The sequence below is a fragment of the Punica granatum genome, chromosome 4 (assembly GCF_007655135.1).
Source record: "Punica granatum isolate Tunisia-2019 chromosome 4, ASM765513v2, whole genome shotgun sequence".
NCBI lineage: Eukaryota > Viridiplantae > Streptophyta > Magnoliopsida > Myrtales > Lythraceae > Punica > Punica granatum.
Window position 1 is genome coordinate 7,143,332 of NC_045130.1, and position 27,157 is coordinate 7,170,488.

The 27,157-nt window shown below is 40.7% G+C and overlaps 3 protein-coding genes across 8 annotated transcripts; 1 reads left to right on the top strand and 2 right to left on the bottom strand.

Annotated features, from left to right (window-relative positions):
* The first annotated feature begins 1,515 nt into the window (after positions 1-1,515).
* On the top strand, positions 1,516-4,985 carry LOC116203945 (aspartic proteinase Asp1-like). Of its 4 annotated transcripts, none has more exons than XM_031535932.1 (9): positions 1,516-1,927; positions 2,511-2,628; positions 2,719-2,945; positions 3,248-3,475; positions 3,607-3,745; positions 3,849-4,037; positions 4,130-4,202; positions 4,422-4,509; positions 4,613-4,985. In XM_031535932.1, exons 1-9 carry the CDS (start codon positions 1,752-1,754, stop codon positions 4,686-4,688), a joined length of 1,314 nt encoding a protein of 437 aa, XP_031391792.1. In that variant the 5' UTR covers positions 1,516-1,751; the 3' UTR covers positions 4,689-4,985. The 4 variants fall into 4 exon arrangements, with proteins under 4 accessions (XP_031391792.1, XP_031391795.1, XP_031391794.1 ...); XM_031535935.1 differs by having other exon boundaries at positions 1,517-1,927; positions 4,422-4,534; positions 4,613-4,912; XM_031535934.1 differs by having other exon boundaries at positions 1,517-1,927; positions 4,422-4,534; positions 4,647-4,912.
* Positions 4,879-14,666, bottom strand: LOC116203944 (kinesin-like protein KIN-7C, mitochondrial). 2 transcript variants are annotated; one of them, XM_031535931.1, is made up of 27 exons: positions 14,160-14,666; positions 13,860-13,957; positions 13,423-13,512; positions 12,838-12,890; positions 12,221-12,286; positions 12,085-12,138; positions 11,598-11,657; positions 11,404-11,482; positions 11,080-11,147; positions 10,484-10,546; positions 10,259-10,363; positions 9,918-10,022; positions 9,701-9,808; positions 9,472-9,618; positions 9,127-9,309; positions 8,732-8,902; positions 8,073-8,312; positions 7,797-7,937; positions 7,585-7,710; positions 7,404-7,454; positions 7,264-7,311; positions 7,097-7,183; positions 6,881-6,937; positions 5,992-6,675; positions 5,649-5,738; positions 5,350-5,429; positions 4,879-5,117 (listed from the first exon to the last, which is right to left on the bottom strand). In XM_031535931.1, exons 1-26 carry the CDS (start codon positions 14,468-14,470, stop codon positions 5,403-5,405), a joined length of 3,312 nt encoding a protein of 1,103 aa, XP_031391791.1. In that variant the 5' UTR covers positions 14,471-14,666; the 3' UTR covers positions 4,879-5,117; positions 5,350-5,402. The 2 variants fall into 2 exon arrangements, with proteins under 2 accessions (XP_031391791.1, XP_031391790.1); XM_031535930.1 differs by having other exon boundaries at positions 6,881-7,183.
* Positions 14,667-15,365: 699 nt separating this feature from the next.
* Positions 15,366-25,311, bottom strand: LOC116203943 (protein CELLULOSE SYNTHASE INTERACTIVE 3). 2 transcript variants are annotated; one of them, XM_031535929.1, is made up of 9 exons: positions 25,152-25,278; positions 24,754-25,020; positions 24,458-24,665; positions 23,662-23,753; positions 20,402-23,471; positions 17,590-20,137; positions 16,589-17,043; positions 16,124-16,240; positions 15,366-15,999 (listed from the first exon to the last, which is right to left on the bottom strand). In XM_031535929.1, exons 4-9 carry the CDS (start codon positions 23,724-23,726, stop codon positions 15,838-15,840), a joined length of 6,417 nt encoding a protein of 2,138 aa, XP_031391789.1. In that variant the 5' UTR covers positions 23,727-23,753; positions 24,458-24,665; positions 24,754-25,020; positions 25,152-25,278; the 3' UTR covers positions 15,366-15,837. The 2 variants fall into 2 exon arrangements, with proteins under 2 accessions (XP_031391789.1, XP_031391788.1); XM_031535928.1 differs by lacking the exon at positions 24,754-25,020 and having other exon boundaries at positions 25,152-25,311.
* Between the last annotated feature and the right edge of the window lie 1,846 nt (positions 25,312-27,157).

The window sequence follows — 27,157 nt, forward strand, 5'->3', positions numbered from 1 at the left end:
TCTAATAGAGGCGACTAATTCAAGTTTGGGCCCGGTTGGTCCATTGATGGGTAAAATTCTCCATATTATAGATGTTTTTCCATTTAAAAGGCTGAAATTTGAGAATTTATTTAAGAAAAGCATGTCACAAATTCTATAAGCTAACATAAGTTTATCCCAGTCTTTTTTTTCTCTCTCATTGTATCATGGTATTCGAAAATTCAATTATTTTCGATTGAATCAATTCGAACACTCAATTTTTTTTTTGTTTCTGTAAATTTACTTCGACCTTGTTGTTTTGAGTACTGAATGAGCAACATGTGAATTTACTCCAAACTCTAAAGGATTGAGAAGTCACCGGACTCCATCAAAGAGGTCTAACTCGGCAGTTGCATCACGTAGGAACTTTAGCATTGTCGAGCGAACACGATTCGAGTAGAAGATCACATCAGAGCACGTAGAGAAGAAAATCGAAAACTCTTTAATGTGATATTGCAAGGAAGGCGCAAATTTACCATCGGGAATTCCTTCGAAGAGTTGAATTGTATGAGAATATTTTTTATTTTTTATTTTTTGGCTGAATAATTGCATGAGAATAGTTTGGTAAGATAAGAAATAGACTATAAGAAAGTCAAACTCGTCATCATATCGTAGTCAAAAAGTCTCCCGCGGACAGAACGCGGCTTCTCTGAGCAAAAGCACCGAGGAGGAACCTTCCACAAAGACATTAACTAACCGACTTCTTAGAAGACGCCGTCAAATTATTTAAATGTGGAAATTATAAATTACATCCACGAAGAATGGACCCGTTTGATTTCAGAGTTTGATTCTAAAATCATGATTTTAATTTTAACTATACCCACTACACAATAAAAATATACGTTTTCCAAGTCAAATTTATAATACCATCTCATTTGTCCATTTCCACAATCAAAATCAAAATTAAAATCAAAATTAAAATTACATTAACTCTGAAATCAAACGCACTCTAAAGATTAGGTAGAGATCCAATTTTCAGTAGCATCCAAATATCAAACATGATTTCTTCTCTCGTCCTGGAAAGTGCATTTATTGGAACTCGAACTTATATTCTATTCTCTTCAGATTGAAGTCGCTTACAACTCAATTAACGCTATTAATTTGTCGAGATTCAATTTCACTCTTCTGCATTGCGAGTTTTGGTGCGATCGTTCTTATTTGACACAATGGTATGCACAAACACTAATCGAAAATAACTTTTTTTTTAATAATATAATAATATGAGCAAACTGACATTAACTCTATGATGAAAATAATGAATGAACGTCGAAAAAGATACTTCTTTTATTGCTCGGGTAGTTTTTCATACTCCCGGTGCAGGAAGGCCCAATATATCGGGACTTGTGGGGCCACAGACTGCCCAGCCCCCTGGAAATACCGGGTTGATGCACCCGGCGCACGGTCTAGAGCTATGCTCCGATGGTTTTCTGTTTCGCCCTGTACTTTCTCCTACGCAAGCCAAAGCCTCGGGACTATAAAGAAAAGCTCTCTCTCTCTCTCTCTTTCTCTCATCACATTCACGAGGGATTGGATAGCCCCTGCAGCGGAGCTGAGCTGAGCTGAGACTGGGAGAGGATACACTGCACAGTCCATTGGAGCGAAAATCAGTCCAGAGGAGGAGGACTTGGAGGCTCATCTCCTGTCTGTCTGTCCCGCTCTCTCTCTCTCTCTCTCTCTCTCTCTCTGTGTTCTTTCTTCGAGACCAGTTCCGGTTTTCATCTGATCGGGCGACTATGAAGTGTGGAGGAAGAACTACCGCGTCCCGGATTCTGCTCCTGTTCTTGTATCTGTCCGTCGAGGCATTCCAGGTCTGCCTCTCGGATTTCCCCCGCATATGGAAGAGGTCGCCTTCCGCTCCTCCGCCGGGCTCCATCGTCCTCCCTCTCTCCGGGAACGTTTACCCTCTTGGGTATGTGGGGCACTTCGCTTCAATCTCGAGATTCTTCTGCTTTCTTTATATTACTGCCTGAGTGTGTATCTCTTGGAGAAATCGGTGCTCTGCCTTTTTTTTTGGGGGGGGGGGGGGGGGGGGGGGGGGGGGGGGGGGGGAGGGGTGTAAATTCTGCTTTGTGGGTTTTGCTCAAGCTTTGATACTTCTAGAATTCCCGGCAATTTCTTGATCAAGTCTTGATTTTGCTCGGTGGGTCTGCATCCATTTGCCCGATTACCGAAATCGATCAAGAAAGTTAGTTCTTCCTGCTCTTCCTCTGTAGGCTTTTTGTTTCAGTTCTTCCAGTCCCACCCAATCTTTTTTCTCCAGAAAAGTTTTTTTTGACTCCTTTTGTCTCTTCAACCCCTTTGTCCCTAGCTATCTACTTGGAATTGCCAGGAGCTCACTTTCCCTCCATGGCTTTTTGGCTGAAACAGTCATTTCATTTCACTTTCTTCCTTTCCCTTTTGGTTTCTAGTAGGACCCATCTGAAAAAGGTGCCGTCTTCTTTGTTTTCTTTTCTGAAAATCGAATTCCTGATGTACCTGTGAATGCAATGCAGGTATTACTCTGTGTCTCTGAAAGTGGGCCGGCCGCCGAAGCTCTACGACCTTGACATTGACACGGGCAGCGACCTCACCTGGCTTCAGTGTGATGCTCCCTGCACAGGTTGCACCAAGGTAAACCGTCTTGATCCTGTTCTGCAGATTGAGTGCTGTCTTAGATATTGAATTCCTAACGTATGCAATGCAATGATTTACAATGGGCAGCCTCGGGACCAACTGTACAAGCCCAACAACAACCTCGTGCACTGCAAGGATCTTCTCTGCTCTGCGATTCGCACGACCGGGAACGAGCCTTGCAAGACCCCTCATGACCAGTGTGACTATGATATCGAGTATGCAGACCACTGTTCCTCCCTTGGCGTGCTCGTCAATGACCATTTCACCTTCCCATTGACCAACAATTCTATCCTCAGTCCACGCTTGGCCTTCGGGTAATGAATTCCTCTTCGTATCATTTTGTTTCACACTCCTTCACGAGCTTCTGCTATTTGACGAAGCTTCAACTACCGCATTAGACATTCTTAGGCTTAAACCAAGGTTTGATTGGAAAAATGATTTCAGATACAATCTTATTTCTCTACAATCATAAAAATGGAGATGTAGATTATTTTGAGAATGTGATAAAGAAGGGATGAGAATATTGCTCTTACTGAGTCGCGAGCTTAAGAGAGGAGATTCATGTAATATGTTATCGTGTTGATCGTGAAGTCTTAGTTTTTTTATTTTTCTCTAGATGTGGGTATAATCAACATATTCCGGGATCAATATCTCCTCCTCCAACTGCTGGTGTCCTCGGCCTCGGGAATGGGAAAACAAGCATTATGACGCAACTACATGGCCTTGGTGTGATCAGAAATGTGTTAGGCCACTGCTTAAGCACGAAAGGTGGGGGATTCCTGTTCTTTGGAGACCATCCTGCCCCTCCGTCGAAAATCTCATGGGTGCCTATGTTTAATTTGGAGTAAGGACATAGCTCAACCTTTCCATTTCTTCCTTTCCTGAATATGAGATTGGTTAGCATTATAATGGACGAGTTGGTTAAAGGAGATGTGTTTTTACTTGTATAATTACTTGATATGATCATTGTCTCAGGAAGCACTACTCGTCGGGACCAGCGGAACTTCTTAACAATGGGAAGCCGAGCGGTGTTAAGGGTCTTGAGGTGATCTTTGATAGTGGGAGCTCGTACACTTACTTCAATTCTAAGGCTTATCGAGCCATTCTTAATCAGGTAGGATTACCGTTGATTTAGATGGTGGATATATCATATATTGAGGTCATGGAAAATTATATTGTCGAGATTCATTTCATTTCAACATTCTTTTCATAATCAGCTAAGGGGAGATTTGAATGGGAAGCCACTGAAAGATGCGACTGACGATAAATCCCTCCCAGTGTGCTGGAAAGGGGCAAAGCCCTTCAAATCAATCGATGATGCGAAGGCCTACTTCAAGCCTGTAGTGTTGAGCTTCACAAAGAATGTTCAGTTCCAAATTCCACCCGAGGCTTACCTCATTGTTACTGTGAGTACTCCTTTTAGTTTCCCTTTGCTCTTAAAATTATGCAGTGAGCCATTAAAGCCCCTGATAATTTTGATAAATTGCTTCTCTTTCAGAAACATGGGAATGCATGCCTGGGAATTCTTAGTGGCACCGAAGTAGGACTCGAGGATCACAACGTAATTGGAGGTAAGCTCGGTTATTTTTTGAGTAGAGGAATCAATGGCTTCACGTGAATCAGAACTGCAGAGTGCGTTATTGATGGCTTCAATTTAATTCGGGCCAAATCTGTTTTATTATATGTTCTTATCACCAGAATAGAATCCATGGACGTAGACATTTCATTCATTTGGAAACTCAGCGCCTTCAGCAAAAGATCTGATAATCGTCTCTTTTGCATTTCTGCAGACATTTCACTGCAAGATAAGATAGTCATCTACGATAACGAGAAGAAGCAGATAGGATGGGTTTCTGCGAACTGTGATCACCTCCCAAAGTCCTGAACCCCGATTCTTTCTCAAGTAAAGTTCTTCCTTTAAAACTAATTATGCAGCGTGAGCCTTCTCACCTGGAAAATTTTCCCTTTTTCCAATAAACAGCGGGGACCCCCATCATAACGAAGGTATTTCTCAGCCTTATTATGCAGCAGGTCACACTTACCGTGAAGATCTGTAATTTTTGGATGCTGAAGATATCCAGAACACACCTTCCACCGCTCTTCCTATTTTGATGTACAGAGAGATTAGAAATGTGTTTCCGTCGTACAAGGGTTCTGGATCTGAAAGAGTTACATTCTTTCCCGTCATGTACCGTGTTGAACTCAGTTTTGATAGGTTAAAGTATGTAATTTATCATGGACCCAGAGAATCATAGAAAGTAAAAAGTCTAGTTACAGGTAATAGCCAATCTAGTTGCGAGTACGGTTGTTCTTATTTTTGCGTTTGCTAAGAATATAAAAATATAAGTTATGAATACGGTCGAATAAATATTAATTGATTATTTAGTACAAAAAAATGGGTAAACTTCGGTGGGTTAGTCTTTCCCATTCTTAGGCTGTACAGGAGAGGATGAGATTCAAATGTTCCCTCCGTGGAACCTACAGAGCTGCAATAGGAAGATCTCATCAGAAGGGGAGGGTTTAGGCCCGGCGAATCACGAACTTTGATTGTAAGGACCCATGTCGATAAAAGATGAAGAAGCAAACTGAATATAACAAGCTGAGTAAAATGTAAACGGCTGAGATAACAAGAACTCCAAGAAATAAATGGGTGAAGATGCCTATATCATACAGAAGTCTCGCATTCCACAATTCTCAAGTTCATGAGTAAAAGCTTACCTCGGATGCCAAAATCTCCAGGGGCACCGTGGTCGACATTTTGGTATCACAGTCTAAGGCAATTGGACACGATTTGCACACTGCAGATGGGGGAAGCTATATACTATCAGATCCGTATTTGTGGATGTCGCATATATCGATTATGAAAGAAGAGGTACTTTCATAGTACCACTACAAAATAAGATTCAGGCCATACTTCCTCAAATAAGTGGGATTATTCCGCTCTGCACCTCTTTCTACTGAAAGAGGAAAACGTTCTATTTCAAGTACGTCGTTAAAAACGGGGCGAAAAATATTACCTTTGCATGGCAAATCTTCGTTATTGCTTCAACGTGAAGGTTCTGCAATTCTTCAAGAGCCACAACATCCAAACCAGAAATACCCTCACCCTAAAATAATATACAGAATATTACTTACAAACTTCTATTTTGCCTTTTCAATCATGTGAATTCTGGTAATGACAGCAGATATCAGGGCATTATATAACCAGGTTGAGTTATACGGGTGACTCGGAAGCATTACTGTTTTTTGGAACTTGACGGGCAAGCAAATAACCCTCATTCACTAACCCAATGTCTAAAGCCCGCGAAAATAACAATGACATAGAATCTACAATCTTGGGCTCGGTGCAAAGATAAGTACCTTTAATCTCGAAATCAAACTCTCCAGTTCTCTGCATCGTTCCCTTTCCCTTTGGTAGCTGGCCTTTAACTCTTCAAGTGCATTTGATCCATCTAAACTATTGCAATATGCATCTTCTTGGAGCATTTTACATTTAAGAACAATATCTGGCCCACAATCTGCATCAGATAACCCTTTTTCAACAGTTGGACCGGACTTTCTCATCTTTGCAACCATTGCCCACAAATTAGCAAGCTCACTCTCCAAATTCTCTTCCCTTTGTTTCGCTTCATCAAGTTTTCCCCTAAACTCAACTTCTAACTCTTCTTTCCGGGATATTATAGTTTCAAAAACAGCTTCTTTTTGACGTCTCACATCTAATTCCCTTTGAAGGTCCTCAACTAAATTTTCGTCAATCAGTCTTCCGGAATGGTTCTCAGGACGAAACCCACGATACTGCTTGGAATCATTTGCACAAGATCTTGAAGCCCCTTTTGCAGCAGCAAGATTGCCAGTCAATTTTGCATTTTCATAGGTAAGTCTGGTAACTTCCTCAGCCAAATTTCGAAGCTCAATTGCAGCAGCAGAAGCTAATTCTTTCGCATATGACGCTTCCTCTGCCAGCTTCTGGACCTGAATTTCAAGTCCATCCTTTTGTTCCATCAGTCTAACCTTGTCTTGCTTCAAACTTTCAATCTCCGCAGCCTGCATATCAGTAATGAAACTTAAATTCCCAAATGTGAAATTACAAATCAATAGCATTGGTTAACAGGTTGACCCGTGTATATATTCTCGAAGAAAAAGGAAGCCAGTAATGCTCGCTGCTCAAGATAAAAAAAATTGACTTTTGAAGCAAAATCGAAGTACAATTATGGAAAATGCCAACAAAGAAGGGGAAGGACAGAGAAACCTGCATAAGCACTTGGGAACTCAAAGATGCATCCCCATTGCATTCTGTGGAATCCTCCTGCAAAAATACTCTATTCAAGCTCATTACACTAGTTGGTGTGTTTTCATCTGCATTGTTTTCTTCATAGGAACCGATCTTATTCCTTGATTCGATATTGTCTTCAAACTGATTAGAACCAGATTGAGGAAGGCTAGCTTCACTCTGCGCACCACATACTTGATCAACAAACCTCTCATCAGATAACATATCAAGTTGCTGTCTTAGGAGGCGAATTGTGTCTTGCATTTCAGCATTGTCTGACGTCTGCAAAAAATATCTGTCATCAATTAAACGGGAGTTCAGACTCTAAAAGCAAAAGCAGGTTTAGAGCTCTGCTACGGTACCTTCTTCTGAAGCTGTTCTTGAAGTATCCGATTATCTGCTGTCTTGAGCTGGGAAAGGTACGATCTTTTCAGGACTGACTTGAAAGGGAAAAAGAGAGCAATATAATTTCGCATGATTATGCAGTAAAGAAGAAACAAACCTCAAGTTCAAAAGTCCGTTCATTTAACTGAGTAGTGAGCTTGGATAATGCCTGCACATATGTGACATTCACGATAACACATAAAAAAAATGAATGGTAGAGAACTTTGAGTCCTAGGTCAAATTTAATATCCCTTTGCACTTGCCAATTAGTAAATCCATATCAATATCCATACAGTTACCTCATCCATCTCAACCATATTTGACGCAAGTGGGGTTGTCTCAAGGGATCCAATCATACGTTGCTCCAAGATGCCGATTTGATGTTTCTTCTTGCTAATTTCATCCTTTAACTTCTGCATTTGTACCTAGATCACCCAGAACGAAATTCAGAAATAGTAATTAAAAATCGTAATCACTCTATAGGTTGTTCAATAGACTAATGTTGAAAGACCTTAAGCTGTAAATTATCAGGGCTGCGAGCTGCTTGTTCAGACAATCGCTTGAGAGAACTGGTAGAGAGTGCCACTTCACCAGCTAACATTTTAACTTGCTCGCGGAGGAGATCCATTTGATCCGTAATGGTACTGCCAGTCTGTAAAGAATCCAAAAGGCAGTTCTATTTAGAATTTATAGCTTCCCTCCTACAAGTTCACTCAGCAGTACTCGTTCAGACTAATCTTGCTTAGCATGTCAGAATACAATAATGCAGAAAAGAGATTCAACTAACCGGAGGCAAATGACGTCCTTTAACTGCAGCACTAAACAAATCTCCAGCTTGAGTTCTCTCTGGGTATGAATTAGCCGCTGAAGAGTCATTCCCTCTTCGGCTGACTGATTTTCTTCGCCCATCGCCTATATCACTGAAGGTGACTCTGTTTTGGGATGATTTAGAACAAGATGCAGGGGACGCGCTAGCGGAGCTCTCACCATCGCCAGTTGTTGACCCTCCAGGCAAGTTCTGAGGCTTCTGTGAATATAGTAAAAGCTTACTTTCATCTATCTTGAGGGAGAAAAATTAATATGATCAACTAGAAGGAGAAAGTTAACCAGTGCTGCAATAATTTATAGGCATCTCATTACATGATAGTTGACAGTCGAGCATCAATGTACATATTTTTCTACTTTATCACCTCGCAGACCTATGTCCCAAAACGGTTATTACTAGACCGTTTTAGCCTGATACCTATGTCATTGCTACAATCAGATCCCTAGCTATTGGGGATCCACTGACAGAAGAATTACACAACATATCAATAGCTCAGACAAGTCAAAGGAGAAGACGTCAATTCCCTCAACAATATCCCATGAAATAAGCTGGCACAAAATATTGATATCTTTAACTTCATAAAGAAGATGTAACAACGAGAAATAACTATCAAAACTCACTTTAACTTTGAACCATCCAAGCATTCCTCGCCTTCTATTTTTCCTGAAATCTTTAACCAACTCATCTAGATTGGTCCCGTCATCCCTTCCATCAACTGATAACTCAGATGCATAACTTCCAGAGTCATCATCAGCCATGTAATCTCGCTTCTTATCAGGCAAATAAGCCAACTGTAGAAATAAAAATAACAACATTATTACAAGCTGCAGGTTGATCTGTGACAAAGACTAATCAAAGAAGTCGATACATTGGAATATACTCAATAAGAAATACAATCACACCATGCAAAAAGCAATAGTCATATATATATAATATAAATCGCTTGGAGAGCTCAAATGTTGGACGCTTGGAAAATGACTAGCAAAATAATAAATAAATATGCCAAAAGATGCACCTCATCTTCTCCAAAAGAATGCCTCCTCCAGTGACTCGTCCTTTCTGGCATGTTTGTTGACATAGCATTCTTTGTGGACACCAGGATTAATTTAGTTAGTCGCTGAATTCTTCCCATTAAAGCTGCTTTATCTTGCTCTTCCTCTTCCAGTCTTGACTGCAGTTTAACTTGACCAGCTTCCAGCTTTGGAATTACAAAGTGTATATATAATCAGCAGAGAATCACCAGTCCAAAATGAATTTACGAAATAGTGCTTTGAACTGAACTTATACGGACCATGAGAAAACATGGAAACAGTTATCACATTGTTTTCTTGCTCACTCAATGTTATGTCATGGCACAAACCTGAAGCTTCAAATTAATAAAATCTTCTTGTGCAGATGAATTCATGTAAGGATTCTCCATCATGCCATGCCTTAATTGTTGAAGCTCTTCCTTCAAGCTAGAGATTTCTTTTTGATATTTTTTGATGAGTGACTTCTCATCCATGATCTAGCAAAACCAAGAAATAGTCAGCTAACAGTTGTCAAATCTACAAAAGAAAATAGATGACTATTGCTATCCGAAGATTCACCGTATTTTGGGAAGCTTTGACTTCCATATGCTTGCTCCGATGTGCAAACTTCAGTGTGTTGTGTATCTCCTCGCTATTGCCAGAGGCAGGGGTCACAGTGCAAATGAGCTACAAGAGGTTTTGAAAAGGCAGTTATTTTTGGACAGTATCAAAGACGTGTATATCACAAGGCAATGTGCACATAATCCAAAATGCAAGTATGTAATATTAGACTCACCGATATCCGTCCATGACCACTAAGAGATGATTGCAATAAACGAGTGAGTTTTGAATCTCTATAGGGAATATGAGTTGCCTTTCCATCAGTCAATTTGGAAATCACCTGTCGAATCAGAAACCAAACAGGATGAAAAATCAATCTTGGTAAGATGGCCATCCAGATGCAGGACCGCATATATGAAATCCACCTATGCAGTCTTACTACATACCGGCACATACCCAAAGATATATTTATAGAAATAAGCAGTATCAGAAAGAATAGATTATCCAAGAGGTAACACATAGAAAACATAAATGCCTATCACTGCATGGTTAAAATATGGGAGAATCATAACTTACAGTGCCAAGAGTGAGTAAGCTTTTGTTTATGTAGGAACCCTCTTTCCTTCTCAAGCCAGTTGTTTCAGTTTTAGAGCTTTCTGATCCAGCAAGATCAATCAAGTGCTGCAAAACCAGTAAAACAGACAGGCGGCAGCAAGTCTAAGTGAGTGAAAAAAAATTATATAGGGCGAAATGCCAATGCACCATGCCAATCTCATTATGTAGAAAAAGGATGAAAATTACCAACTGGGACAATGTCACGTCTTCTTCCCCTTGATTTTCAACACACGGACTGCTCTCAATGGTCTGACATATCATGCAACTTTCAGTTCAGTGAAAATCATTCATCATGCAAATTAAAACCTTTCTTAAAATAGCTTGTTCTTGGCTGACTGACAAAATGTGCAACTCCTTAGCATAGATTAAAGGACTCTATAGGGCTCATACACTGAAGGAAGCATGTTATATTTGCACTAATAGGAGAGACCTCCAATATGAAAGAAAACTAACAAAACAAACAAAGGGGTTAAAAATGAATTAGGAAAATAACATCTGGTAGGGAACCCCACCTTTTGTCTTCAATTTCAAGCAAACAAAGTCAGAAAATATGTTCAGCCAACCAAAGGATGCAGCCAGAAAACATAGCTTGAACTGTCATGACTTGAATAGATTGGTGAAACTATTTTTCTGCACCATCTTTTCTTTCTTCTCCAAAATAATTCAACTTTTCTCAGATCCGGCACAGGGAATATGTACGTAATGTCATCACGTATCGAGAATTTAATAGGATAAGGCTTCTCAACCTGAGAGAGTTAACCGTGTAGAAAATGTATGATTACCAAAGTGAAAATTGTGTGGCTTCGACTGCTGAGAAGGTTGAAGTTATTAGAACCCACATGCCTATGCTCTGCAAAACTACCAGATATTACATGTTAAAATGTGATCAGGGTACCTCAGGAAAAGTAGGAGCAAAAATACACAGTCAAGCAATTGACGGGCTGGAAAATATCATGGCAGAATTTTGAAAGTAAAGTGTGCGCGACTCATTTACAATCAAATCAACACTAATAAATAGTGAAGCACAGGAGTAGGCGGCAACTGTAATCGCGATGAAGTTTCTTTCATCTGCTTAACCTTGCAGACCAAAAATATAACAAGCATACCTTCTCCAGCTGCAATCAGGGACAGCGCATGAGCAGGGGACAAGACGACTTCCTCCTTGATTCCCTCAACATAAGTCCCCTGATGTAAATTAAATGGAAAAAATAAAAGACCAAAACATTCAGTCATCTTGATCTCTTCTGCAGCACAAAATAATAGAGTTGCTTCAAAATATCTATTAATTTATGGGATGTACCTGAGCATCTTCTCGTATCCTTAGGTTTTGCCCAGTTGGGTCGAGCAAGTCATTAATGACCTGGCATCAAGAAAGAAAGGAGATATAAAACACTAAGTCTAATGAATATGAAGAAGTATGCATGATCTATGCACGACTTGAAGTATGCTGCAAGTTATAAGGAGAATGTTATCCATCTATTATACTGTTTGACACAATTATATAGTCAACACTCCCCTAGATGATGGATATGAAGAAGCAGAGGAAAGGGTATGACGGGCTGTTAGGTTCAAGGTGTTATTGCCACTATGTAGGGGGAAACAGGGTAGGAGAATGATGGCATTAATCGGGAAGATCGATCCTTGTCTGGCCTTCAACTCACGGCATTAAAGATCCAGTGCAGGTAAAATGAAAAAAAAAAAAAATTCCCCCTTCATGCATTTGGCTTAAAAATTACATCCTCCAGAGAACATACGGGGGCTTCTGATAAATCAAAAAAATAGCTTGCCTCATTGTAAATTTCCAAATATGAAACGCGTAGAAGAAACTCTCTTCCAGGTGTCTGCAAAAGGTGGTATGCGTTATAGTCAAGCAGTACGAATTACAAGCAATAAACAGCAACTAAGAAACAGGACAATATGCACCTCTTGTATAATTCCAAAAACATCCTTCACTGCCAAAGGAATGATTCCTGGTGACTTTTGCTCCCCCTAAGCAAGAAGTAGGGAAAAAAAAAAAAGAAAAAAAATTGTAACTCATCTAAAAGCTAGAAATGCAGAAAATTGAATTATTATGATAGTTGATAGTGGCAGTTTATTTTGAGGATGAACATACCACTTAGAAGCACATATTTTTACTGAAGCCTTGTTAAATAGAGAAATAGCAGTTCCTTATTCACCAAGTCTATAGAAAGTAAAAATCAAAAAGCCAGCTGGACCATTTTCAACTATCATCACTAACCTAGAGAAAGATAAAACAAAGATCAATGTTCATCAGTCGGTGGAAGGAGTATGATAAAACACATATTGAGAGTCTGTTGTTTGGTGGAGTCTAGCTATGGGAAGTATTTTTCCTACATTGAACTGTTATGAACTAGAAAAAGAAAACTGATCAACAGAAAAGAGAAACATCTGGTATTAAAAAAGAGAAATAACATTTCGCAAACAAGAGCTAGATCATCAAATTATTATTTCCAGATGCAGAATGATGTCCTCCAAATAAATTGAACCTTGGACTAGATGATGTATTTCCAATAGCTTACATGCATAGTGTGGGTCTTCCCACTACTTGTAACACCATATGCAAATACTGTGCCTGCACCATGACAGCAAAAGCAGTAATCTGTTACGTACATTTCTAGACTAGGCAGAACTATATTATTCCAAATCGTAGCAAAAATTTTTGTGGCCCGACGAAACCAATAAATAGGGGTATAATTTTGCACCAAAACCACAGATAGAAGAATGCTAGTGCACAAACTACTCTTATCGCTGACGCTTTTACAGCAGACTACAACAAACAGGAGTATCTGACAGCAAAAGTGAATCTTTTTCTGCATCACTGTATTCAAAATGACAACCTAGGATGAAAGGGACTCAAGATAGGCAAGATAATAAAGCTAGAGACCTCATCCTTGCAAAACTATTATGGTAAATCCTAAAATCATAAGCTACTATTTAGCTGCATCAGATGAAACTAGGGACATTATAAATGGCATGTGTGAGAGTTCTGCCGGATGGTATAATTCAATGTTCACTAGACAGTTTCCATGCCAGATTACATTCAGAACAAACACATCAGTTGAGAAATGTCCGACTGTTCAATTCACTATTCAGTAGGCAGTTACCATTTATCCCTTGCATAGCTCCACTAACTACATGCTGAGCAGAAACGTCGTAAACATGCCGGGTTGTTGTAGCTGGACCAAAAACTCTATCTGCAGCAAGACCCAATAAAGATCAACTGAAGGCACTCAAAATGTAATTCTTAATGTAAAAACTAATATATGTGATTTAATCCGCCTCTACTGTTATCTCATAATACTAACAGATACGTTAGTAATGGAAGTCTGTGGCTGGTGTACATTGTGTCCACACATTCTTCCATCACAGTTAGCATGTATCAGACCAATCTTCTATAAGCATAATGTGGATGTCTATCACTGGCTTTTATGTTGTAAAAGTACCTACTTTTTTTCCAGGTTAAAATATATATATATATATATATATATATATATATTGTCACTATACACAAATGGAAGAAAGGTTAAAATATGAAGCTGACCGAATCCATAGGCGATAGATGGATTGTACTCATTCCTCACTGTGAAATCCCCATCAGCATACCAAGCAATCTCATCTCCTTTATTTATCTCCCTGGGACTGTTTCCAAACAACAGGCAGATTGGCATGAGTAAGATAGCGCAGAGTCCCTTTTTATAATATCACTGACTAAGTAAATACTCGAGGCAATACATCCGCAAGAACTGACACCTGAAGCTAATGATTTTCGAATACAATATTCAATCTAGTCAAACCAGCCAAGAAATTAGCAATGGCAATAGGCGATGGTAATTTGACTAACTTGAGAGGGCGGAACCGAACGGTGACGGTTACGTTCTCGTTCTCGTTCTCCTTGCTCTTGCTCGATTCCGGCCGGTCAAGCCCCGGGGGAGGCGGCGGGGACCGGCTGGGGCCGGAGCTCGGGGTCCCGGAGGATGTTGGAGCTGTGGCGGGAGAAGATGAGGAGCGGGAGGAAGGCTGGGAGGAAGAGGCGGAGGAGGGAGTCACCGGACGCTTCGACGCAGGCGGCGGCGGTGCCGGGGACTTCCGAGACCGGAACGGCGAGATAGTCGAAGCAGAGGACCTCTGCGACCTGGAGCTGGAGCCGAACATCGCCGGCGGAAGGGACGGACAGACGGGTAGGTAGATGGACTTGAGAGGAGTGGAGCTCGGAGCCGACGGACCGGCGAGAGTGGTGCCGTCCGGCGCCGGCGAGAGTCCCAATGCGAGGCGGAGCTTTTTGCCGCCTTCCCACTAGTCGAACTGTCAAAGTCGTCTTCTCCCTCCAAAACCAGACGCACTGCTTTTTCGATGCTTTGAAATTGTCTTCGAGTTGTGTTTTTTGCGTCGGGTGAAATGACAGATATACCCTTGCGTTTCTCAATAAATAATTGGTCTAAGCTGTTCAAAATGGTCAGAACGGTGGCGGGACGGTCGGATGGATCGGGGGGCCTACTTGGACTTCAGGTGTTGGGCGGGCCTGCTATGGATTGGGTATCGTGGTAATTTAAAACTGTGTACTTTTCACCTAATTCATCGACCTTTTTTCAATAATAATTTGATTATTTTTATATGCAAGTACAATAATACGACAAGAGCTAGACAGAAAAGAATAAATAATAATAATCCAAAAGTAAATTCGGTTTTATAAAATTGCTTATCACCCTAACATTTTCTAACATAATTCGAGATTTATCAAAAAAAATGCATACTCACTTTTCGTCTGAAAAAAATATATAATTTACACACAGAAAAATTAACTTAGTAAGCTGAACCTAACTTCCTATTTGCGATGCCCCGATAGTCGAATTTTTCATGCAGTTATTATTAAGATCGGCCCTTTCGAGCATCGAAAAAAGGTCACAATAATGGGTACTGGGCAACCGGTGAAAGAGCATACCTAAGTAGATGATTTATGACGGTATGCATCAAATCAATCAATGGACTCTGATATGAGATTTGTGATTTCTCTTGAGTGATCATACAAGATGTGCATTTACATCAGAAATGGGAAAATTCGAAAATAAATAAAAGAATAACTTCTAGTTCAGTATGTTGTTCTTGAAGATATCATTATGCTTCCAAATGCAGTAAGGAAATACATCAGTTTCCATAGACTACAAAGGAAGGCAAACATCGCTGAAGCAAAACCAACTTTTCGATGCATTCCCTTCGGAAATATTCGTATTGCTAGGTCCTAAATAATGACCTGTACAACAGACTTGCAGGCAGCTCCCAAATTCCTATCACCGTGAACCCAGCATATCGCCTCTCTTAACCCGTCGCTGGTTAACGACCATTTTTACACTATACAACTCAAAGCAGCATAGAAACGAAATATAGCTACAAAACTGTACCTTTTTTTCCTTAAAAATAATTACAATTACAAACCCAACAAACATCACGCTACGACCTAAGTACCTTTGTTCTAGGGCCGACTTCGTGTACCTGGTCTTGAACTTTTTTTTCTTTTTTCTAATTCACATGTTCTCATCTGAAATCCTGTTCGACCAAATAATCTCAATCTCAAGCGTCCGGGAAGACCCGTCTTTGTTGTTGTCGTGGTTAAGGCTGAACAACCCGCTGTACACTCCTTCAGATACGACCTTGTCTATTTGAATGGTCACTCTCCCCAGAGTCGACTGAAATGGATAAATCCCCCATCAATCAATCAAATGATTAAACAAGGGAATTCAATGTACTTCGTGCATTGATATGGAGACTTAATTCCAATGTAAAGCAAGATACAGAAAGTAAACTCCTTACCTTGCCAAAAGTATTCTTGCTTTTGCATATGATGTGAAGTTTCTGCCCTTTCGGCGGTACATCAAATGCCCATGTAAAGCCCTCTTTCCACTCCGGAGAGGTACTGTGGTTCACTACCTGAATGGATCAACAAGAAGCACCAATAAGTAAATCTGATAAAACCTTTCAGCAAAGTTAATCTGAACGTCATACATTATGCAGATGTACCTGTATAACCCGAGGCCTCTAACATACACAAAGTAGTTTCCACACTTTCATTTTCCTTTTTGGGATAAACAAAGATAAGGGTGTGTTTAATGATGGAGAACAATTCGAGTTCTCCGTTTCTTGTGTCTATATACATGTCAGATGTGGTTCTCTCCATTTTATTGAACCAAAGTTTTGGACTATCGGTTGCAACAAATCCACCCAAGCCATGGAAGAGCAATTTAACTATTACCATTCACTGAGCAACAACAGTATTACCTTTGTTTGTCGCGGAGGACCATTGCCAATAGTTAACTGACAAAAGGCATTCGTGCTTCCCATGGCCTGTTTCAGATTGTTCCCTCGCTTTATCGTTACCGTCAAACAACCTGGTAAGCAGTGAAGGAGGCTGTCTGCTCTGTCATGGAAGCTTGGTGGGCAAGTCTTCATCAACATCTGTAGTATAGGAATGGCCTCTGCTGCAATCATAGACTGAGACTTTGCCACGTCTATTGCCATTGTCGACCAGGACTGCTTCAATAAGCATAGGGTGTCGAGAACAGACTCCTGGGCTGCCTCACTTCCAGATTTGAGTGCATTTACCAAGTGAGGGATGCATAGAGTTGCTGCTTCTGAAATATGGAGCTTCGGGAAGTTAACGAATATCACGTTTAAGGTTCTCAAGACCTCCTCGTTGATTGTTGCTGTGGACCACAATTCCCTCTCTAGTGCAGCTGCAAGGAATATCGGAAAAATGATGGCAAAATCAGTGTTATGTTGAAACAGAAGGGATAAAACATTACAGGAAAAGAAAAAGGAATACGAAAGGAAACCAACAGCTAAGAAAACCGATCATCTTAAAGTACAGAGAAATTCAGACCAGCAAGGACAAAGCTGTAAATTTGTGACCTATGACCAGCGCAGTTTCGATAGTTTCCCAAATGAGACAAAGGTACTGAAAAGTAGTAATGCCATAAACTGCATAAAGCATGGTTTTACATACTATAAATGTTTTTTTATTTTTCAGACAAAAATAACGCAAGTATGACTGATATTAATTGGCTTGCTTGGAAGAGAAAGGGAGAAATGCGTAATTGGGAGAGTGAGGCTTTGAAGAGAGAGTCCAGTTTTCTTTGCCAGGCCATTTCGCTTTATGTCCTCTCGTATAATTGCATGAATTAATATTACCAAGGCATAATGGAAAAGTCCAATTGAGATAAAAAGGTGAGGATTTTGCTATATGGTATCAGAGATAAAGGCTGATGCTATAGTTATTTTACCTGTCAAGGATCTGATTAGCTCATTAGACACGTATTCCTGGAGAGTGTGATTCGAGAAAAGGAACTTTATGAGCAGCGCAGCCTGCCCCGCAATTTCAGAGCTAGGGGACAGCAGAAGTTCCTGAATTACCAAAATGCCACCAGCTTCGGCAACGGCCCTCCTGTTAGTTCTACTGCACATGACAAAATTCTGCAACGCACAGATTGCCACCATTGTCATTTCCTCTGTCGGCTGATCTTCAAGCAGACTTATCAGAGCACGGCAAGCAGAGACAGAATCATGGGATCTTGCAAGAGATTCGTGCTGGGAGAGGTCTCCAAGGGCTAGGGCTGCTAGAAGCCTGCCAGACTCTGACCGCGTTTGTGGGTCCAACAAATAGTGCGACAGAGGTGCGATTGCATACTTTGCAACCTTCATCTCTCTCACCCTAACATTGTTAAACAAGGCTTCCAGCAATCTCCCGCATGCTTCTTCACACTGGTGAGATCTCAGCAAATCGAGTAAAGCTTCTATTGCTCCGGCTTCAGTCATTTGCTCAACACTCGATGGATCGTTACTTTCATGAACAATTAAGGCATTAAGAGCAACAGTGATAGTACTTTCAAGAGTTGAGTGCAGCATCTTCACAAGAACCACGAGAGGCACCTTGAAGTAATACTTGGCATTAGATATGAGAACATTTGAGAGAACTAAAGCAGCTGACTCCCACAGTGCATGAGGGGGCTGAGGGTCATCCTGAATGATGACCTTTGCAAGCTCAAATATTCCTCCAGCATCTGCAACAGCCTTTGGCCAGCTTTTGGAGATCTTTTCCAATGCTTTTATCGCAGTCTGCTGCAAGTTCAAGATTCCAATCCCGGCAAGCTGCACAAGGGGCACGACTGCATTCTTCGTGGTAATGTCTTGCTGAAAGTGTTCCTGGGCAAGAAGGTGAGAGAGAAGCTCTGTGCCCAGTTGCTGAATGGCTTGAGATGGGGACTCAAGGAATGTAATCAAGGGTTCGATTGCCTGACTAGGAGTGAGCTTTAAGATAGATAGAGACTGTGGCTTCTCCAGTATATTCACAAGGGCTTGAAGAGCACTGTGCTGGCCCCAGAGATTGAAATCAGGACGAAGCAGAACCAGGAATAGAGGTTCCACAATTCTCGCAGCAGATGAGCTTTTGGCGATGGCGCTGCTATTTGTTAAAATGCGAAAAAGTTCTGCTATTGAAGCACATAACAAGCTCGAAGCAACCGAAAGCAATTCAAGACAGTTGTCAATTACCCCAGCTTTCACCATATCCAACTTGAGTGGGGTCCGATCTTTTCCCAACTTTATCAGAGCAGAGATACTAGCCTCAATCAGATGATCATTATCTCCAGAAATCAACCCAACAAGGAGATCCACAATATCATCAAGGGCAGCGACAAGCTCCACCTGCTGTTCACCTTCCAACAACCTCTCAAAAGCACAAACTCCTGCTTCGACAGCTTCAGTTGAACCTGACTGCATCAATCCGATTAGGGGCTGGATGCATTCGGAGGCCAGTGGGTCCAACCTAATTTTCCCATCAGTGAAGAGAACAAAACATAGCTGTGCAGCTTTCTTCCTCAGTTCAAGAGATGAGGGAGAAGATAATATTCTGTACAGGCTTTCAAGTGGGTTTCCTTCTGCTTCAATCAACACTGCAGCTTTGGAGGAACTCCCTGCAGTGAATTTGACTAAGGCAGCAAGGGCAGCATCCTGTTCACTCTCTGATGCAGCATTGAGCATGTCAACCAAAGGTTGAACTGCCTGCCTTGCTATATCTGAGTCTCTAATATTTTCAGCATCAAAGAGTTCATTAAGGGCCCTAGCAGCGCTGAATCTAGCATTTCTCGATCCAAGACGCAACACAGCGATCAGCTGATTTTGAGAACTAGCTGATGCTTCATACCTAATGATATCAGTATTACTGAACAGGATTCTCAACAACTCAGATATTGTAGCTTCTGTCGAGTCCTGAGGGCTCAAAGACAGGTACTTTGTCAGAGCATCAAGAGCTCCAGCTTCAGCCATAATAAGTTTGTTCGCATCGTTTCCATCTGCCATACGAGTCAAGAGTTGAACAGCAACAGGAGGGGCACCAGGCCTATCAGGTATTGGTTTCAAGAGGTCCACCAGCAGAGGTATAGATTTTCGTGCAGTGGAGCCACTTTTCACATCTTCAATGTCAAAAAGGTACTCCAGAACAACCTGATCTGGGTTTCGTGACAAAAAGAACTCCTCTGACAAAGCAATGAGATTGGACATGTCTGACTCTACATAGCCAATTAAGGTTATCAATCCAGCAACAGCACCAGAATTTGCAATTGCAAGGTTTATTCCTTTATTTCCATGACAAGTAAGACTGCACATTGCCTGTGCCGCGAAGAATCTATCAATCATTTCCTCAGATTTCAGCAGCTGAGCCAGTGAAGGTATGACTCGCATGGTTGCAGGAGCCAGGACAACGTGTTCATCTTGAAACAGAACAGCAAGGAGCAAGGCACTGATCCATATACCTTCGGTATCCTCATATTCAGCCTAAAAAAAATGAATCATAGATCAGAGATTTTTTTGAAGGTGCCATTTTCAAGAGCTCAAAATGCATCTTATTGTGGTTTTCTTGAGAAAATGTTGGAAAGGAAGCACTGGAATTTTTATGCAGCTTATTAGAATTAAAGTCACAGCCTTACACCTCTAGAAATACAAGGAAGGACTTGCATAAATTCTTCCAAACAACTTTCTCAGCATCATATTATCAGGTGCTCTTTGTAGCATCAAATGGAAATTTTGGATGATAACTACCTGTGGGTTGGAAGTATGACTCGCAAGCTTGTCAGAGAGAACATCAAGTATCCCTGCTTCTGCAACATTGACCCTATTCTTTGCATCAAACATAGATATCATTGAGAGCAGCCACAGGGATATGGTGCCACCTAAGACAGTGGCAGGATCAGGGATATCAAATTCTTCGCCTTCCAGGAAAACGCTTCTTTCCATGAAACCTCTGGGAGTTCTGACTTCAATCTCTAGGGAAGAGCAGCTCACATTATGCTTTGTCATATCGACCAAAACATATATAAGGGTCTTCAAAAAGCCGGACAACTCGAGTGCATCCATCGACTGCTCTTTGTGCTCCTTTACAGCGCAGATGAGTAATGCAATTCCTCCAACTCTCACTTCAAGACTCGGTGAGTCCATAATCCTATTGGCTAATGAACCCAGGGATTTTGATCTTGCAACCAAAAGATCACCCAGAACTGCCGGTTTATCCCCACAGAGCCTAGACAAGATCTCTATGGCCTTATCTTGGATTAGAGGGGGACCCTCAGCTAGGCAGTGAACAAGAGATTCCATGCTTGATGGAACCTCTGCAAGGGCAAACCATAAGGGGTAAGAAAAATTTGCCCCCTGTTTTGTCCTAGCTAAGAGGGCAACTACTTCTAGAGCATCCATTGCATCAGTGCCATCCATTGCCATCTTACTCAAAGAATCAACAAGTGCCAGGACAGTGAACCGACAATGAGCATTTCCTGTAAGAACGTCACCCACCGGAAAATGCTTGAGTAGTTGATGAAGAGCGCGTGATGCATTCATTTTGCCTTCAAAAGAGCCTTCACCTAGAACTCTCGTTAAAGCAGAAACAACATCCTCAGCAAGAGCCTCGGCTGCAATCTGGGGATCAGAGAAAAGATTGGCTAGTGCTGCAACTGCAGTCTCAGCAGCATCAATTGATGATGTCTTTGCCAACTTAATCAAAGGCTTCACATCTCCCTCTGCAATATAGGACATCTTGCTTGCTGCTTTACTTTTGGTGGGCCGTGATAGAGCACCTAGTGCTCGAGCTGATTGAGTTGCAATGACTTGAGTATTGCTGGTCAAGAGCTTCATGCAAGGGTGCACAATCTCATCGGTTGCTAAACTATCACATATGTCCTGTCTCATACTGAACAGATCTGCCAGGACTGAAGCAGCAGCTTCTTGGGTTTCTTCATTTGATGAATTCAGAACTTGGACAAGAGATTTCAACCCTTTATTTGCAGCAGATCCCTTATGAACCAGATGCTCCTGTGACGCCAGTGTTAATACATGGCCCAAAACCCTAATCACTTGAGATTTAGAGATTGGAGTGTCTCCCAGGAGCAACGCTAGCAACTGATTAATGGTAGGTGAATCAGCAGCTCGGACAAGCTTTCTGAGTGCCTTGGCTGAGGCTTCCTGCCCTTTTGGCCCGCCACTCTTTAGAAGCCACAATAATGCTGGGACAGCTCCTGCACTTTCAACACAGGCACGAATGTCTTCGCTATGACAACACAAGTTCCAAAGGATAAGAGCTGCATCTTCCCTTGCTTTATGAGACCCTGTTTCTAATAACTGTACCAGTGGAGGAATACCTCCAGCAGCTGTAATAGCCCATTTGCTGTCATCTACTTGGTCAGTCAAGATGGCCAGCAGCTCAACAGCATATTCTTGATGCTGCTCAGTGGACAAACCCAGCAATGATATTAGTAACTGTATGCCTTCCCTCTTCCCGATGGATTCCCAGAGCCCCTCAGCATCACAGCATAAGCTTGTCAAGGAAAGTATCAAATATTCTCGGGCATCAACCGCGGCCATTGTTATTAGTCCTATGAGCACCCGCTTTGCTTCAGCGTGATTGAGCCATCTTGAGAGATGGGTATTACCATAAAGGCTTGCCATTGCCTCAAGGACACGCTCCTGAACCAACTGATTATCCCGAGGTTTTAACAGGGTAACTAGAATATCCTCTATTTGCTTTGCATCAAATGTTTCTTCCTCAGCAGGAGACTTCTCCTCAAAAACCATCAGTGCATAGGCAAGGGCTCCAATTATGTCAGCAACTGGTGCAGCTAAGCGTGGGGACTGTGAGAGTTCCCCAAGATAGAGGATTAAAGCAGACATTCCACCACAAATGTTGGCCAAAGCTTGTGTTGCATGGCACTGCAGTGCCTGGCCACTCTCTCCTTGCATGCATTCTTTGGAAGGAGCAACTACAGCACCAATGAGGATTGGGATCCCATCTGCATCGACGACAGCTTTCTTAGCCCTTGTTGACTTAGAGGACAAAGCCTCCAAGGCATCAGCGGCACTAGCACGCACAGGACCATCATTTTGCCGACCCACCAGTCTTAGCAAAGCTTTAACAGCTCCAGAATCCATCACTTTGGGTATGCTGTCACTAAAAGCCAACATTAAACGGGCCAAAAGTGATGCAGCATTTGCCTGAGCTGCTGCATTATCAGAAGAAAGAAGACCCACAATAATGTCTACTCCTCCAGCCTCAAGAGTCGCCCTCCAGTACCCATCCTTGTCGCCGCAAAGGTTCCTCAAAGCACCGATGACAAAACCCTCGACTACTTTATCCTGTTTAAAATCTGGATTTAATTGATCCCACAATGTCGGCACCACACCTTCAGTGACAAATATCTTCATACCCACGTGATCATCAGAGAGCCCACCAGATGAAACTTCATATATCGCTTCAGCTGCTGCTTTCCTTGCTTCTGTTGATTCAGACTTCAAAAGTGAAAGCAATGGTGGCACGCAACCACCGAGAAGCACTCGTAAACGTAACTCTTCATCCTTGCATAAAACACTTAGTGTTGTGGCAACATTAACTTTTGCCACAGTTGTGCCGCTCCTAAGAATCGATATGAACAATGGCATTGCTTGGGAGTGAGAGCCAAGAAGGGACCTAGCATCCTTCCTGGCTCTGGCAATACGAAGTAAACGAGCTGTAATGAGTTCTTTCTCATGTGGTGAGGACATGTTGGCATGGAGCTGCTCAAGAAATTGAGCAACCGTGACCATTGTATCCTCTGGATCATCCATTCCAGCTTTTCCATTTGAATCCCTGATGCCATGAAAGTAGTATGAAAATTATAAGTTAAACTAAAACAACTTCCAGTATTAAAAGTGATGATAAATTGCAGAGTTTTCTTAATCCAAGTTCATCTAAGCGAATCTTTACAAATACATGATTCACCAATCATGATGCTAAGAGAGAAAAACATATTCTGGAAATCAAGGAAGAAAGAGATTACCGGATAGGAGTAGACGAGGAGGTAGATTCCTGGGGTTCAGGGGAAGGAGACTTGGACATTTGCATCTATCAACCAATTTTCTCCCCAGCCACCTGCAAATCAAAAGGAATTGTTAATTTCAACTTCAAACCTGCACATGTATTTGCAAGACACTTTATAGCTCTAGAAACTTTCAGATCTTCAAAAAGATTTCCCCTCGAGTAAGGGAAAAAAAAGTCCAGCTGATAATATGGCAGAGGCCATAGGCAATGACCGGAATGCAAAAACTACAATCTATATGAAAAGGTCTTTGCAAAAACTGTGCAGTTTCAGTGCGCAATCAATTCACCAAAATTATTCCCCAAAGTTTTCTCTTCCATGATCAACTCCAAACAGATCCATTCAGTGGAAGATGCTGGACAATTCAAAAATAAATGTATAATTAGAAAAGCATTTAATATCAATCGTTCTACAGACATTCAACAATCAGGAACGAGAACCTCAGACCTATTAACCTAGATTACATTCTGTCATTTCTATTTTGCTATTCGGTTCAGCTCATTTTCAATACATAAATGAATTTACTCTTACTGTCTTACCCCCAATAAGACTGGGAAATCACAAATTATACTCAAAGTAAGAGTACCCAGTCTTCCATATTGCAACAATCACGAATGAAATATATAGAAATAAAAGTAGCAGAACTTAAGCTAATAATTTCCTCAAATAAATGAAATTCTCAATCTAGCAAGCAAATTAAAAAAATCCAGTTTCAATCGAAAAAAATAAAACAATCCAGTTGAGTGGGATGGCAGACCTCCAACAATGCAAAGACCCAGGACTCTCTCTCCTCCGGACTACCCAACAGTACGCTTTCTGCGCCTCAGAAGCATCACCGGTGTCAGTCCCTAGCCACTGCCTCCAAATTCTCGCAAACCGCACTTCTCCTCGAGTGAATCAAAGGCACAAGAAGCAGGCTCAGACGATGTAAGCTGTCCTCACATTCCAGTCAAATAACGAAAATCCTACGGGACAAAGACGAAACGTGGATCAGAATTGCAAGCAACAATATCAAATAAAGAGTAATTAAGCTAACTCAGATGAAATGCTGACAATGCTAGCAGTAGCCAATCAAGAACCGAAGAGTTCCACTGGCAACTGAACAGACAAGTTGAGAAAATGCCAGATCAAGGAGGGTAACACGCGGACTAGGTCAAGGAAACGTCACAGTCTCACTGCCACCGAGACAGCATATCCCAATTGACAAAATCACACTTCAAGCTGACAGTGTGAGCAGTGACTGATCGAAGTGGAAGTGGTTACAAAAGCAAGGAAGCAGCGAATTGTGCGGAATCCGGATCAAGAACAGCAGCAGAGGAACTGGGGCTTGACAGAATACACACTAATCAAATCACTTTTACAGATTGAAATCACAGCAGGAAATCATTGGCATCACTGACTGAACAGCGGGAAGCCGCGGCAAGCTGGCTGCTGCCAAAGCTGGTGAGTACCTCGAACGAATCGAATCCCTGAGGAGAATCCACTTGAAAGCTACACCAATGGCGGCCCAATGCTGAAGTGAGAATGGAGGGAGGGAGGGAGGGAGAGAGAGAGAGAGAGAGAGAGAGAGAGAGAGAGAGAGTAGAACAGAAGAACGTTACAGAGAGAGTAAGAGAGTCAATGTTAGGGAAAACTTCTCTACTTTCACTCATTTTTTTTATTTTCATCCCTTTTTTATTTTCATTTTCATTTTCGTCTTACATCTCAGGTTACTTTTCTATAATCATCTTTCAGTTAATTTCTCCGTTAATTTTATTGAATTGGCTTCTCATGGATTCTCCATCAGTGACACATTAGATACTTCGATTTGCTCCATTTTAACCGAATCGAGCAATTGGTGGTGTTAGAGTAAAACTAGTTCAAATATAGCTCTTTTTTTTTAGATGGACAGGGGCATAATCTTGGAAAAACTAACCGTCTAACTCAAACATTTGATATCTGCAAAGAATTTATGTAAAATCTAAAATATAAGAAAAGGTTATAAAAAAAATGAAAGTAAAAAAAGAAAAAAATATAGATGAGAAAAGAAAAAAGAATATTATGAACAACAACTATTTCTCTTCGTCATTGAATTTAAGCAAATCATTTCCCAAATCCAAGAAAAATTCTAATTAAAATTGACTTACACATTTATCAAATTAACAAAAACCTAATTTAATCGTGCAAATCCTTGCATTTTGCTTCAACATTCTATTTTACTACCTAGTGTCATTTCATAGAAGCATATTATCTCGTAGATGAATTAGTTCCAAGAACATTTGTCCAATTGTAAAATTCGAAACTACACCCTCTATTCAGTTTTTATCATATTCATCTTGTTCACTCTTGTGTAATATCTTCTCTCTTGTTATTTATCAATTTGAGCCTTTTTTTTATATGAGTTCTGTAAATTTTCGAATGCTCTATTTTAGATCTTAGACGGTAAACAATGGAGAGCGAAAACGTACGTAGTAAAGTTGGATTTGTTCGTTACTTTGGCTTGGTTCCAGGAGGAAGAAAAAGAAGTAATATGGTGATGTTGTGATGTTGTCTATCTTTTTTTTTCGTTCTTCAATTCCCTCTATTTTTTTGTCTTTATTTTTAATGTTTTTGGATTTTTTATTTTCAATAAAATAAAAATTTGTTGACGTGTCATTCATGTCGCATCCACAAGGATTCGACTCAGCATTTTTACTGGAATAATTAACGGAAAATGAAAAAAGATAAACAATGAATGGTATAGGATAAAAACAGAAAAGAAAATAGAAAAGGGACAAAAATAAAAAAGTAAGTAAAGATAAATGGCTGAATATGTAGTTTTCCTGTCAGTGTTAATTCGTTTCTTTTCAACGTGATATTGCCTTCCCCTCTGTAGCTCTTTCACTGTCTGTCTCTTCCTTTTTTGGCTTTTCCCTTATTTTGTTTGCATTTATTTATTTTTTAAAATTGTATATTTTCCTTTTTTTATCCAACTGCACCACTTTTGTATTCAAAAACCCCATCGGCCAAACCAATTATAGGTCCACTAAAACGTAAACCTCTTTCATCCGTAAATTTTATTCATTTATAATACTTAAGCCCGAATATATATATTCATATTAGATGAATACCCATGCATTACACGAAAACTGATTGATAAATCTTCTAACTATTTTGGTGGAGAAAATTATTATAAACATATGGTTTTTTAGAGAATAAAGCTCATTCAAATATCTTTTTTTAACCTCGTGTATTTGATATACTTGTTTAACTTCATCTTTTACCTCATTTAACTTCGTATATATTTTAATTGAAAGAAAACTTTGTATATGGAGAGCTCAATATAAATTAAGTAATAAGTAGACTAAATTTCATTTAAATTAGATTTTATTATCCCGTTTATGAGAATTATTTATCAAATAAAACTTTCTTAAAATAGACAACTAATATATTTAAGATATGGTGTAAAACATATGTTGCCTATGATAATAGTACAAAA